Source organism: Girardinichthys multiradiatus, chromosome X, assembly GCF_021462225.1.
Source record: "Girardinichthys multiradiatus isolate DD_20200921_A chromosome X, DD_fGirMul_XY1, whole genome shotgun sequence".
NCBI classification, from domain to species: domain Eukaryota; kingdom Metazoa; phylum Chordata; class Actinopteri; order Cyprinodontiformes; family Goodeidae; genus Girardinichthys; species Girardinichthys multiradiatus.
The window spans coordinates 9,638,364-9,653,911 of NC_061817.1; the positions used below are offsets into that span (position 1 = coordinate 9,638,364).

A 15,548-nucleotide genomic window follows, 5' to 3' on the forward strand; every position below is an offset into this window, starting at 1 on the left:
CTCATGTGTGCACCAGGGCTTTTTACTCCTTAGATCCAGAAATACTCAACGTTGTTAATAATCTGGTAGGATGCCTGTCTGAATAGAGAGCCTCACAAAAAGTGTTCATACTCTTTGAGCTTTTTCACATTTGTCATGTTACAATCCAAAACTTCTGTTTTTTGGGGGTTTTATATGACGGAACAACATCAAGTTGGGAATTAGAAGGAAAGTGAAACTTAATTGTTTTCTAAATGTTTCAGAGATAAAAATCTGAAAAGTGGGGTTTCTATTTTTATTAAGCCTCCTAGAATACATACTGTGTCACATTTTGCTGCAGATACCACTCCAAGGGGTGTGTTTGTACCAGTTTTGCATATCTAGAGATTGACATTTTCACCTATTTTTCCTTCCACAACGCTCAAGCTGAGTCAGATTGGATGGAAAGCGACTTTAAAAAACAGTTTGGCGACAAGTTCCCAATTGGATTTAGATCTTTACTATAACTGGGCCCTTCTAACAATTAAATATGCCTTGATTTAAACCCTTCAAGTGTAGCCCTGGCAGTATGTTTAGGGTTGTCCTGAAGGATAGTAAATGTCGTTCCAAGTCTTTTGCAGCATCTAATAGATTTTCTTTCAGAAGTGCCCTTTGTTCGGCTTCACTGTCCATGCTAAAGAAAAAGTATGCTGCTGCTGCCACACCGCTAGGAGGTTGTGTGATCATGATTGTGTGCATTGCCACACTTAGCATTTTGCTTGTGGGCCAAAATGTTCAATTATATAGTGTTATTTGGTCAGAACACCTTTTTCCACTTATTTGTTGTTCCTCTACATGGCTTGATGGAAACTTCAAATGTAAGACTTTCTTATTTTTTTCTTTATGCCACTATTCCATAAAGGCCAGATTTGAGCAGTTTATGATCAATGGTTATCCCGTTTACAGATTCTCCCACCTGATCTGGGGATCTCTATCTCCGCCAGAGTTATGCCAGATCTCTTTGTCTGCTTCTCTGATTAATGCACTTCTTACTCAGCTGATTGTTCTCTAATTTTCTCCAACAATTCTTGAGGCCTATATAGAACAGCTGGATTTATACTGAGATTTAATTACACACAGGTGGACTCTGTCTACTAATAATGTGACTTCTGAAGGCAATTGGTTTCACTGGATCTTATTTAGGGTTATCAGAGTAAAAGGGGTTGGATCCAAATGCAAAACACACTTCTCAGATTTTGCCCTAGTTTTATTTTATGCCCTAGTTAGCCTTGGCCTGTAACATAAAATCCCAATAAAATACAATAACGTTTGCACTTGTGAGAAAATGTGAATAACTCCAAAGGCGTATAAATACCTCATGCATATACAGTACAAACCATTGTACTGAAAATAGCAAAATCAATATCAGAGGATGTAGGTGCAGAGATGCAGATGACAGATTTTTTGGCACATTTGTGAAGCTACCAGGGAACTTCACAATCATAATCTTGATGGACAAATGGGACTTTTATGTCCCATTTTCAAGAATCAGTGGTTTTATTTTACAGCTATAAACATCCTCAGAGTAAGAGACATTTCATCAAGCTCCCGCACACAATCAGACAGCTCACTGATTCATTTCACAAGTCTCTGACAATTTGTGTTTTGAGAGAAAATTGTGTTTCTGTTTGTCTCCAGGGGGGAGATGTGGATTCTGCAGACTTTCTGACATGGCAGAAAACTCTTCATAATATTTGACAAGTGTGTGCATGTATGCATGTGTGATTCTGTACACGGTTTGGATCCCCCTCATCACGGTTGCCTTTGGATTGAGATGAATAGTTCCCACATCCCCCTGCCCTCCTCTGTGGTATGAATTGCAAGGCTGATATCTCACTCTGCAGAAAACCGGAGGGCAATGAGAGCTGACAACACTATGATATTGTTTCAGCTGACGAGAAGCCAAAGTTTCAGGGAAAAAAAAACAAAACAAAAAAAACATTCCCCTGCCAGCCTCTCTCTAAGCCTCAGAGTCTGGACTCTGGATTTAGGGGTAAATAAAGTCTCAGTGTTGGATTTGACCATTTGAACGTGGTGGACAGGTGCTACAGAGGGGAACAGAATGCCACAGAGATGCAAGAGGAGACAATGCAGAGAGGTGTGTCAACACAGCGAGAGGCCATTCAATTATTTAGAAAAGCTGCCAGGTTCAAAGGGTCACAGCTGACACCTGCTGCTCCGTCACCTTCACGGCTTATCCGCTTGACTTTCGATCCGGTGGTCTTAGAAATTTACAATACACACACGCTGTTATTTTTGTTTTAGCTAAAAATGTTGAGGAAAATGCAGTTAATAAAAATCCCAGATGTGATATTTGCTTGCTCTAACACAACATCGTAGCTGTGGATATAAAGGATATCAGAGAGCTTCTCCTCCACTCCGTTTCTTTGTCCCGTCCCCTCCTCTGTTCATTCACACCGTCACCTCCGTCTTACTGTTGGTGGCCAGTCCCTTGTGCTTAGGGTGCATGTGTGGCGAGTGGCCGTAGCCCAGCGGCTGCGAGAAGAGCTCGGGCAACGTCTCGATGCTGAACTGCCTCTTGTTAGAGTAAGCCTGGCGCCGGCTATTTTGCTGATGCAGCGACTGGTGGTGCTGCTGCTGGATGGGGTGATGCTGCTGCGGGCCGATGCTCATGTGGGTGGCCGTCGGGTGCGGGATGTGGCTCTTACTCGGGTCCCACGCTTTGAAGGCCGAGCTGGAGGTGAGCGGGTGCGTGTTGGTTTTGGAGATCTTGGGCTTGGGCATCTGGGAGGCATTGATGGTGATGGCCAGAGGTACGTGGACATCAGGAGGTGGGAGAAAGGGTTTGTCCTTGGGGTGGAAGTTGATTGGCTGGAAAATTGGAGGTGACTGGCGGTGGGTGTAATCTACCATCGGGTAGCTCTTGTAGTACTCTCTAGCACCTGTGTCTGGATGATGGGAAAACAGAAGACAACAGAAAATGGACATTGGTTAAAATACATTCAATGTGATTACTATATAAGTATTGGCTGATTCTAAACAGAGACACCTAATTAGAAATCCTGCTTATTGCAAATTTGTTTACTCTCCTGACAGTTTTCAGACGACGCTCTGATTCAATTTGCTCTTTTGCCATTTTTTGCCCTCATTTTGAACACATCCATTTCCATTTCATCCCTTCCTACTTCCTTTGTGTGCCATTTATTACCAATCTACTCAAACCATCGCATTAGTTTAGTTTCCTTTGTACATGTGTATTTCCATTAAATAGGGAAATAAATAATAATAAAATGTTCAAATTTGACATATAACTTGATTTATAATTGTCTTAACACCTCTTAACACCTTATGTTACACCTTATTACCACTTATCCTGTTATCCCATACCCATTGTGGCCACTTACGTCGTTTAAAATCTAAGCAACCTTCTTCTGATAGATATTAATTATTGGAATCACATAACCATATTTCCTTACAGCAGGCTAGTATATTATAGATTACTAAGTCATGTCATAGAGGGCTCACAACATCCCCCTGGTGGTAAAATATTGGAGAGTATGAAATATCCTGTTCCACTTCATTCCCCAAAAAGGTTGAACAACAAAGGTGCAAAATGCTGATGAGACTAAGTTACCAGCATCCATGAAACATTGGTGCAGGTAGGGAGACCATAATTGTTAATAATTCCTAGCAGAAATAAGAATAAACGTATTGTTTTTTGTCACTTCTAATTTCTCTCCCTGATCACACCAGTGGTAAGTACTCATGAAACAGCAGCACAGATGTTGTCGTAATTACAGAACAATTTTGTCAGCTGACATGCCCTAACAGAATTGGGATTTTATCAAACACCAACCTGCTAGTAGACTGAAAGTGGTCACAAGTGATAACATTGTCTCAGAGAGCTGCTTCTCAGTTAAAATTTCAGACTATTTTTGCCAAGTGGCTGTTGAAGTAGAATTTAAATAAAACATTGTAAAATGTGTAATCTAGGGCAGCCTTTTTGAATTATTAAGCTAAGTTAAAATACAGTTAATACAAGAGGACTAGTTTGATGGAAATAAGATGGCAGGAGCTAGTTTGCTACCTGATGGCATTACCAGTCCTGTTGATTGGTGCATGACATTGTGTTTAGCTGGTAAACAATAAAATAATTTCAGTTTAAATCTGTGTGAGCTGAACTTTGAACTACTGTTGTTCCTGCGGAGGGTGAAATGGCAGCGCAAACGCTGTTGGAAAATCTGGTACAGAACAGGGACAATGAATTAAACAGACCGTCCCTTCAAACAACAACATCTGCTGCTGTCCATTTAAGTGTTCCCACACATGTTGTTGCCAGGCAGAGTCAACAGCAAGATTCACTGTGACAGTATTACTCAACATCCTCATCAGTTCACAGAATCTCCTATCTGGTCATTCTTTTTCCTAACTCTCTGTTTTATTTTTGACTCCGTATTTCACGTGTTTTATGCTCTTCTTAAACATTAGCTTTTGCTCTCTTCCCAGTGGCAACCTAAAACAATGTCCCTGGGTTTAGTCTGAGCCACTGCATTATATATGCATAAGCTGGAGCCGCAGAAGGATTTCAGAGTTTTACACTATGCTCTGTTTGGACTAATTGTAATTCAGTACATTATGTTGAAGGCGCTATTCTAAGAGTGCCTGCTCTATAGAGTGCTAATTAATAACATGTCGGTGAAAATCTGAAGTCTAAAACTTCACTGATATGTTTTGTGAACCTTATTTTTAAATTATCTTCTGTATGGTGTATGTGATTATTACTCAACAGATATTTGTTCACCATTTCTCTGACTAATATCTGCTCTGCATAGTTTCCTCCCAATTACTATTTTTAGAACCCTATTATGAATTTTGAAAAAGGATTTTCCTAAAAAAGTTACACCAACTATTTTCTAAAAATGTTAGGATAAGAAAGCACCTGTCACACTATTTTTTTTTATAAATCTTGCAACAAACTTTTTACACATGTCTAAACATGAAGAAAAGAAGTGTATTTGGTGGAAACTTAACTTCACGTCCTATGGCCAATAAACCTTGGTGCTTTGCTCTCTGGCACTTTACTTGTTTTTGTCGGTTTCTGTAGTTTATTTTAGCAGGCCGCAGTGCGGAGCTCTTGGAGGAAAACAGAGGAGGTGGAATCTGTTTTTATGTAAATGATGGCTGGTGTACCGATGACAGTGTGTTACGGACGTCATGTCGCCCTCACCTGGAGAACATTTTTTATCAGCTGTAAGCATTTCTATTCACTGAGGAAGTTCTCTCCATTTGTTTTGGCCGGTGTTTACATCCTACCATTCTGACTTGTGTCAGAAAAAAACCCAAAAACTCTCCAAATGATCAGCGTCAGTTTGGATTGGCCTGCAGAACATCACCAACTACAGGAGCACATCCTCCTATTTGGAGCAGAACCCTTGTCTGGTAGACGACATTAACAGCATCTACTGCAGGTTTAAAAAACAGCCATAACACCTACCACCAACGTGTCTACATGTCACTGAAACACTCAAGATCCCCGTGCACCAACCACCCTCCTCTCCACAGACCCACTGCCTGGACTAAAGATCTTTGGAGAAGATGAAAATACGCTCTTTCAGCACCAGAAAATCAGGATCGTATGGTGTCAGATTGGTGATATGTCTGAGTACACACAGAAGGTGAATTGGTCTGTCCAAAGGCGCGATCAGAACCAACTGGAAATTGTTGAGTTGAGATTATTTTGATCAATAACACATTAGGCATTGGTGAATATCTTAAATTGTTGCTGCATGCTCTACAAAGACACGGCAGTGATAAAAAACAATTCTAATGATCCTGCAACTACTGTCTGTTCTCTATTAGTGTTTGGTTTCTGCATTCTACCCTCTTGCTTCCTCTTCAATACGTTTTCTGCCTGCCAGCGCACCTGTTCTTGTCTTACTTCTTTAATTAACATAGGTATATAAGAGTTGCTCCTGCCAATGTTCTGTGGCTTTCTTCTGGCAGAGCTTTGTTGTAGCATAATTTCCTGATATTTTTGCTAATCCTCCTATTTGTGGATTTTAAAGCTAAATTTAATTGTGGTCTGTTTATATCTCTTTCAGTCTCTTTTAATCTTAAACTTCCAGTCCGTAGTGATTGAGTGGTAAATCACAGTTCAAGGGGGTTTCATTTTAAAGAAACATATTCATTAGCATGAACTGAACAGAATAATCAAGCTTCTCATTAATACTTTTGGGAAGGACTGCTCTGAGTTTTATGCTACTGACAAATTCTTCTCAAGCTAAAAAGTTGAATGAGGTGTAACACATTCAAAAATAAGAGCTGATAAAAATATTTGCAGCTCTGCCACTGATGCATTAACTTCTCAAGGACGTTTTATGTTAATCAAAGTAACATTAAAGTCATATTTGGCCATGGCATCCAAGACATTAGCAATGTAAGCTGTAGCTTAATATCTCCTTATCTCCTTTTCTAACAAGGTCCTGACACCAACTTTAAGTGAAGCTTTCTGATTTACATCCAGATTATCATAAACAGAGCTCTGACTAATATTAAATCTGGGTTAATACATATTAAGCCTGCTCTGGCTCAGCTCTGATTAGAATTAATCTCTATTGCTGCCGGCCAACCGTGTTATATTAAAAAATATTTCAAAAGAGCTCAGTCCACAGGACCTGCTGTTTCACCTGGCAAATGGTCAGCTCTCCCTTCCAAACTGTTTTGTGCCCTAGCCATGACTTTGTGTGCACAGTGAGAATCTCTGGACCCAGTGGCTTGTTTATTATCCATTGATGGAGCTGATAACCAGGTGTGAAAAGATGAATGGTGAGTATTTGCTGCAATTCCTATCTGTGTAATTTGCTGACAGTTTACGTTCAAGGGGGAAAAAAATGCAGATAGAAAAATCCAGTGAAAAAAAGTGTTTGTTTGTCCATTTAAAAAAAACAATTCCTTTACTTGTGTGAAGTCGAAAGGGTGGAAAACATGTTTGTTTTCAAAAGAAGTCAAAGTATCCAAAAAGCATATTTAAAGTTGACTTGTATCGATAAAAAGAGTGTCTACCCAAGTTCTGCATTGAATAAGGATATAATTTTGGTTAGAAAAGTAATTAGGCTTAAAATTATTCATACTTGGGGCAGATTTAGGTTCAAAATAATTTTTGAAATTAGAATTTTAAATCAAAATTTGGCATAGGTATAGTTAATTGTGCGCTACACTGGAAGTGTACACAAGTATTTTAAGCCCAGGAAATGATGGTGAGTGTTTCCAACCTTACATCCTGTATCTATGGGACGTATGGGACGGTAAGAAGGGTAGAGAGAAAGGGAAGACATGAAGCAAACGGCCGAGGGTCGGGAATCAAATCAGATACAACTGTGTTGAGGACGGTAGCCTCTGGATATGGTGCACCTGCTCTTCCACTTAGCCATGAGGAGTCCATGAGACTCAAATCCTTAAGTATTAAAGGAATTAGTGTGAAGACAGAGGCTACTAAAAACGACTTTCTGTTAGCTGACAACATTCAGTCCTAAAATGTTTGAAGACGTCTCCGCCACCTTTGAATTGTTTATAGCAAACAGTTAGCCACCTTTGGCTAACCATTAGCTGCTAAAGCAGACATCTGTTTTGTAGCTTTCCTTCTTTACAATATTAAATGGATTAGTCAAACCTGGACTGAATGCAATTCTGCACTGATTAGTCTTTGAAACAAGGTTTTTGATTTGTGAAAACTTTATTTGTGAAAACATAAAATATAGTTTTTCTAAACATATTGCTAAAATCTTGTTGGGTTCTTGTAAACTCAATATGATTTACCATCTCTAGCAGTGAGCTGGATGTATCATTACATGCCTAGAAAATTTTATTAGTAGAAATTCCGTTTATTCCATACCTAAATTATTATTGATAATGGAAATTTGCTTTTGTGAACAAATAAATATTAAATCAAGGTTAAGAGAAGATAGAGTTGCCCAGTTGGTCCTAGCATGGATATTTAGCTAACCTAACTGCTCCTGCTGCATTTACACCTCTTGTCCATTTTCAAGAGGCATTTTTGGTGATAAAAACTGAAATTTTAAAGAAGGCTTTCCGAATTTCAGAAATAAAATACAATTAGTCCAGTTTTATGCTATGGAAATGTACAATCTTGTGGTGAAAACGTTGAATGAGAATGTTGAATGTGGCTTGTTTAATTTGTTTATATCCATCCATCCATCCATCCATCCATCCATTAATACATCCATTCATCCAAACGTCTATCCATCCAGCCTGTGTATTTTATGGGTTCCATATTTAAAGTCTGACTTGTAGAAATTTCTCCAATGAAAATCATAAAATCATCATTAGAATGCTTAGAATTTTCTTTTGTTGAGTTTTAACATTTAATTTATGTTAATGTCCCCACCTACTGGTCAGGAATTTATTTTTTCAATGTTTAGATGGATAGATGATTTTCTAACAAAAATTATACTTAAGAAAAACAAAGTAATGAAGCTAAAGCTTAGCAAACAAAAAAGAAAACACTGCCCTGTCTGTGCCTATATTCTTACTTGCAGCACTGTGCTGTTAAGAGCAGGTAGCAAACAGAGACACATGTGTGTCCTTAAACCAAGACTGAGCTCAGTACTTATAACTTGAGAGAGCGGGAATGGAGCATATTGCACCTCAGTGTGTGAGGGATTTGTTACTTTGAAGTATTTTCAGTGAAATGTGTCTGACGCTCATTTTTCCAGTAGTTGGTTCTCTGCTGCAGCCACAATCAGCCTTTGTTTTTCACTCAGAACAGAATAATGAGATAGGAATGTCTCTGTTTTCTCCTCAGCCACAGCTACACTACATATTATTCTCCTTCCTTTTCCCACTTACATGCTTTAATTGAACTTCTATGCTATTTATATTTGCGAAAAGTTGAATAATAAAAACTCTCTGTTGCAATTAGTCAGTTTGCCCTTCAAAACTTTGTTGATCCTGGTTTCTTCATCTCATGTATTTTTCTCCTGCTCTGTTGGCCCCTCTCATCCCTATTTGCATGTTGAGCCAATGAACAGCACACATACATGTGTCAAGCTGTCCTTCCCCATCTTTGTCACCATGTCCTCTTCTGTCTGCAGTGATCAGATGTAGACTGTTTTTCTATCTCCACACATATAAATGTCTTTGCATTAACAGAAGAAGGTTTTATATATTGAGACTGTGGAGGTTATGTTTATGTTGCTGCAGGGTTGAGATCTGATCCAGTAGCAATTACAAAAGCAATAAAAACAAGACCATTTAGAAACTTAGGAAACATATTGTAACTCTAGAAATTCCTATGAAATAAATGAAATTGAATATTTTTTAAATTATATTTTAGTTTAATACTCAATGGACAATTGTAAGACAAATTCTATGTTTGAGGATTCAGTTCATTATTGAGTGACTACTGTACTCTTAGTCAAGCTAGAGTTTTAATAGACCTCCAACCTGAATATGTAAAAAAGTGTGAGGTTTTAGCTTGATTAGGAAAATATCTGTGTACACTATTAATGTGCATAATTATTATGCAAAGAAATAATAAAAAAAGAAATGTCCCATCTACTGTAGGAAGAGTAGTCGTCTTGCAATCAGAAGGTTGTGGGTTCGATTCCAGCTTCCTCCTGCCATAGGTCGATGTGCCCCTGGGCAAGGCACTTAACCTCAAGTTGCCTACCGATCTGCGTATCGGTGTATGAATGTGTGAGTGTTAGAGAGTGCAATTGGGTGAATGTGGCTCTAGTGTAAAGCGCTTTGAGCGGTCTGTAGGACTGGAAAAGCGCTATATAAGTTCAGTCCATTTACCATTTTATCTGTTAAAGTGCCAATAATAAAAAAAACAACTAAAAAATTTACAAATAAACATTTCTGACATAAAAAAGAATCTATTAAAAGAAGGGTAGCTTGTCTTCCACTTATGAAGTCCATCAGTTTCTTGATTTGTTGATTTTGACAAAATTACCTGTTTAAGAAGGACCCACAAGTTCTAAATAGGGTTTTGATAAGGTTAGAAAGGGGCAGTGTCGTATATTTCATCTTTAAGGCCTTTACTGGCTAGCCACTTTGATAAGAGAGATGGAGCATTGTCGGGAATGCACACTCAGCCTTTTTGAAAGATCCAGACCTTTCCTTGCACCTCTGGTTGAAGAAAATGTCTTCTAAAAACTGGAATTAGGTTTGGGAGTTGATTTCAAATCAGTCTTCAAACCAAATAGGTCCAATTAGACCTTCTTTAATAATACAAGACCATACCAGTAACCCACCTCCATCTTGCTGGCATCTGAGTCAAAATGGATCTCAGTGCGCTAAAACTGATCCAGCGTCCGCTCCACCCATCTGATTCAACCGGAGTCACTTTCATCTCATCTGTCCGTAAAACCTTTGAAAAAGTTGTCTTTTGATCATTCTTGGCCCAGTCTTGACGCTTCAACGTTTGCTTCTTGTTCAGTGGTGGTCGGATTTCAGCATTCTTTACCATGGCCATGTCTCTCATCACTAAACACCTTGTACTTCTAAGCACTCCAGGTAGGTTACAGCTCTAGAATATGACAGCACTGGAGGAGAATGGGTTCCTGGTATATTCATTTTTGATTCTTAAATGTTTGGCAGCTGATTTGCATTTTTTTCTCATCACCTTTCTTGTGTCCTGCTGACTGTTTGCAAAAAAATTATTGATAGCTTCTGTGATTGCACCCCTACATCGAAGGAGGAACAGCCAGTGGGTTTTACACACAGAGCGTAAGTATAGCAAAGTTTCTCAGCACTTTTAAATTAGGTTGTGAAATATATGGGGATAATATTATGGGGATGGTCCTGGAGTTCAAAATATTGAAGGCTGCCTCTTATTAACAGGTGTTTTCATTGTTGAGAAACATATATTTTAGCATAATCTTGACTAAAACAATACTTTTTGGTGTGAGTTACACTTCAGCATATCAATGCAGTACGTGAATCACACACACACAGTGTATTGCTTACTGCAGGGGTATTGAGACCACAAGCCCTACATGCACTGTGCATTCTTCCATCACAAACACATGATTGCTGCAGCTACTTTTATGCGCCCAGAGCACAAGTCTACTGTAGCCACACATTTGTGCCCGTGGACTAAATAAATTGATATTATTGGGTTAATGTATTTGGTATATCATACTCTTTATCTTGTAAATATCATATGAATGTCATATGAATGTCATAAACAAAGTGCATAGTATGCACTGGAAATACCCTCAACTACCGCTTAACTCACCCATAATTACCAGAATAGTTCCTGTTATTACTATAGAAAGTTTCCAACTTTAAAACAATTTAACTTCCCATGAAAAGTTTATGGAAGATTTCTAAAAATAAAGGAATACATTTTTACTGTTTAGTAGAATTGTTCTAACCTTTAATTTATACCTTGTAAGCAATAACATTCTATTTTGCTGGGCTATAAATGTGTTGTGAGACATTTGCCTATATCTCTTGGCCACTCTTCAAAATCAGAAAGACAGTAGAACATATCTTTTAAGTATATATGTTGATCTTTCAGTGTAATTAAATGCCTGCAAAACAATAGCTACTAGCCTACACTCATATCTGCAATCAGAGCAACAATAAAATATTTGAAACAAATGTGTCAAACAAGGATGGATTGGTCTATCTTTATCTTGCCACAATACAAAGGGATCAGGATGGTAAGCTGGGCAAAAAAAGTCTTACAGAAAGGCTTCCATACATGTTGTGGTTGTTCAACATTATCTGCATATCAGCTGCCAGGATACATGCCAGGATGAGGTATTTTCTCCCTTTCAAATGGGACTATGATTGATCTTTTCAGCAGCAAACACTCTAGGTGGGCTGGGAATGCCTTATCCCCATTGTTCAGTATGATAGATGATCCATGGGGCAGTGGGCCTGTTTTGAATGGTCTGTTAAACTCTTTAAAATACCAGGAGCTCTTAAATAAACATCTGACGGACGCTGCTTGAAAATGAAAAAGGAATCTTCACTATCTCTTCACACGTCTTTACTGGGGATGCAAATACAGGTCCTTCTCAAAATATTAGCATATTGTGATAAAGTTCATTATTTTCCATAATGTCATGATGAAAATTTAACATTCATATATTTTAGATTCATTGCACACTAACTGAAATATTTCAGGTCTTTTATTGTCTTAATACAGATGATTTTGGCATACAGCTCATGAAAACCCAAAATTCCTATCTCACAAAATTAGCATATCATTAAAAGGGTCTCTAAACGAGCTATGAACCTAATCATCTGAATCAACGAGTTAACTCTAAACACCTGCAAAAGATTCCTGAGGCCTTTAAAACTCCCAGCCTGGTTCATTACTCAAAACCCCAATCATGGGTAAGACTGCCGACCTGACTGCTGTCCAGAAGGCCACTATTGACACCCTCAAGCAAGAGGGTAAGACACAGAAAGAAATTTCTGAACGAATAGGTTGTTCCCAGAGTGCTGTATCAAGGCACCTCAGTGGGAAGTCTGTGGGAAGGAAAAAGTGTGGCAGAAAACGCTGCAGAACGGGAAGAGGTGACCGGACCCTGAGGAAGATTGAGGAGAAGGGCCGATTCCAGACCTTGGGGGACCTGCGGAAGCAGTGGACTGAGTCTGGAGGAGAAACATCCAGAGCCACCGTGCACAGGCGTGTGCAGGAAATGGGCTTCAGGTGCTGCATTCCCCAGTCCTGGGCTACAGAGAAGCAGCACTGGACTGTTGCTCAGTGGTCCAAAGTACTTTTTTCAGATGAAAGCAAATTCTGCATGTCATTCGGAAATCAAGGTGCCAGAGTCTGGAGGAAGACTGGGGAGAAGGAAATGCCAAAATGCCAGAAGTCCAGTGTCAAGTACCCACAGTCAGTGATGGTCTGGGGTGCCGTGTCAGCTGCTGGTGTTGGTCCACTGTGTTTTATCAAGGGCAGGGTCAATGCAGCTAGCTATCAGGAGATTTTGGAGCACTTCATGCTTCCATCTGCTGAAAAGCTTTATGGAGATGAAGATTTCATTTTTCAGCACGACCTGGCACCTGCTCACAGTGCCAAAACCATTGGTAAATGGTTTACTGACCATGGTATCACTGTGCTCAATTGGCCTGCCAACTCTCCTGACCTGAACCCCATAGAGAATCTGTGGGATATTGTGAAGAGAACGTTGAGAGACTCAAGACCCAACACTCTGGATGAGCTAAAGGCCGCTATCGAAGCATCCTGGGCCTCCATAAGACCTCAGCAGTGCCACAGGCTGATTGCCTCCATGCCACGCCGCATTGAAGCAGTCATTTCTGCAAAAGGATTCCCGACCAAGTATTGAGTGCATAACTGTACATGATTATTTGAAGGTTGACGTTTTTTATATTAAAAACACTTTTCTTTTATTGGTCGGATGAAATATGCTAATTTTGTGAGATAGGAATTTTGGGTTTTCATGAGCTGTATGCCAAAATCATCCGTATTAAGACAATAAAAGACCTGAAATATTTCAGTTAGTGTGCAATGAATCTAAAATATATGAATGTTAAATTTTCATCATTACATTATGGAAAATAATGAACTTTATCACAATATGCTAATATTTTGAGAAGGACCTGTAAATGTTGCGCTGTAAATTTGCTTCTTTGTGTGGATATGTCTTACATATTTTTATTTTGTGAAACAGTTGACAGTGTTCTGGTTCACGTTATATCATCATCGTGAGGTCTGGTTTTATTCAATCATCTTTCCCTTTTCCCCCCCACACAAAGCACAGCTACAGTTACTATGTACAGTGAGCACAGTTGTCAATAACTGTCAAGTTAATAATGGTTGAAGCAACTCAGAACAGACAGCACACAGTGTTGTAATGATTCTTGAGCAACAGCAATCTGAATGTTCTATTTGTTTAATCCAAAAAACCATGTTCATGTTAAAAGACAAGGTTCTTTGCCTTACCTAACTTTTTTGTTTTTCTTGGAGTCTGAAAAAGGAGCAAAATCTAACTAAAGTATGGGGCAGTTCTCATGTTTCAATTTTTCTGGGTATTGTTAGCAGAATTGTCAAAAAATACAAAAAGACATCCCATTGACAAACAAATCTACTATTTTGTGTGGCTTAAAGATAAATGCTGCTTTTTCAGTTTTAGATAAAGAAGAGCATAAAGACACCCCAAGATCCTCTTAGAACCAGAGTCAAAATCACTATGCTTTTGAAGACCTACAGGTCCTTCTCAAAATATTAGCATATTGTGATAAAGTTCATTATTTTCCATAATGTCATGATGAAAATTTAACATGCATATATTTTAGATTTATTGCACACTAACTGAAATATTTCAGGTATTTTATTGTCTTAATACGGATGATTTTGGCATACAGCTCATGAAAACCCAAAATTCCTATCTCACAAAATTAGCATATCATTAAAAAGGTCTCTAAACGAGCTATGAACCTAATCATCTGAATCAACGAGTTAACTCTAAACACCTGCAAAAGATTCCTGAGGCCTTTAAAACTACCAGCCTGGTTCATCACTCAAAACCCCAATCATGGGTAAGACTGCCGACCTGACTGCTGTCCAGAAGGCCACTATTGACACCCTCAAGCAAGAGGGTAAGACACAGAAAGAACTTTCTGAACAAATAGGCTGTTCCCAGAGTGCTGTATCAAGGCACCTCAGTGGGAAGTCTGTGGGAAGGATAAAGTGTGGCAGAAAACGCTGCACAACGAGAAGAGGTGACCGGACCCTGAGGAAGATTGTGGAGAAGGGCCGATTCCAGACCTTGGGGGACCTGCGGAAGCAGTGGACTGAGTCTGTAGTAGAAACATCCAGAGCCACCGTGCACAGGCGTGTGCAGGAAATGGGCTACAGGTGCCGCATTCCCCAGACCTGGGCTACAGAGAAGCAGCACTGGACTGTTGCTCAGTGGTCCAAAGTACTTTTTTCGGATGAAAGCAAATTCTGCATGTCATTCGGAAATCAAGGTGCCAGAGTCTGGAGGAAGACTGGGGAGAAGGAAATGCCAAAATGCCAGAAGTCCAGTGTCAAGTACCCACAGTCAGTGATGGTCTGGGGTGCCGTGTCAGCTGCTGGTGTTGGTCCACTGTGTTTTATCAAGGGCAGGGTCAATGCAGCTAGCTATCAGGAGATTTTGGAGCACTTCATGCTTCCATCTGCTGAAAAGCTTTATGGAGATGAAGATTTCATTTTTCAGCACGACCTGGCACCTGCTCACAGTGCCAAAACCACTGGTAAATGGTTTACTGACCATAGTATCACTGTGCTCAATTGGCCTGCCAACTCTCCTGACCTGAACCCCATAGAGAATCTGTGGGATATTGTGAAGAGAACGTTGAGAGACTCAAGACTCAACACTCTGGATGAGCTAAATGCCGCTATCGAAGCATCCTGGGCCTCCATAAGACCTCAGCAGTGCCACAGGCTGATTGTCTCCATGCCACGCCACATTGAAGCAGTCATTTCTGCAAAAGGATTCCCAACCAAGTATTGAGTGCATAATTGTACATGATTATTTGAAGGTTGACGTTTTTTGTATTAAAAACACTTTTCTTTTATT

The 15,548-nt window shown here is 39.4% G+C and overlaps 1 protein-coding gene across 1 annotated transcript in view; it reads right to left on the reverse strand.

Annotated features, from left to right (window-relative positions):
- Positions 1 to 1,199: 1,199 nt before the first annotated feature.
- Positions 1,200 to 15,548, reverse strand: part of LOC124863292 (protein shisa-8-like) — a 162,805-nt gene continuing 148,456 nt past the window's right edge. Inside the window, exon 5 of the mRNA XM_047357619.1 lies at positions 1,200 to 2,927. Coding sequence (XP_047213575.1) covers positions 2,431 to 2,927 — 497 coding nt within the window. The 3' untranslated portion in view covers positions 1,200 to 2,430. The remainder of the gene's footprint in view (positions 2,928 to 15,548) is intronic.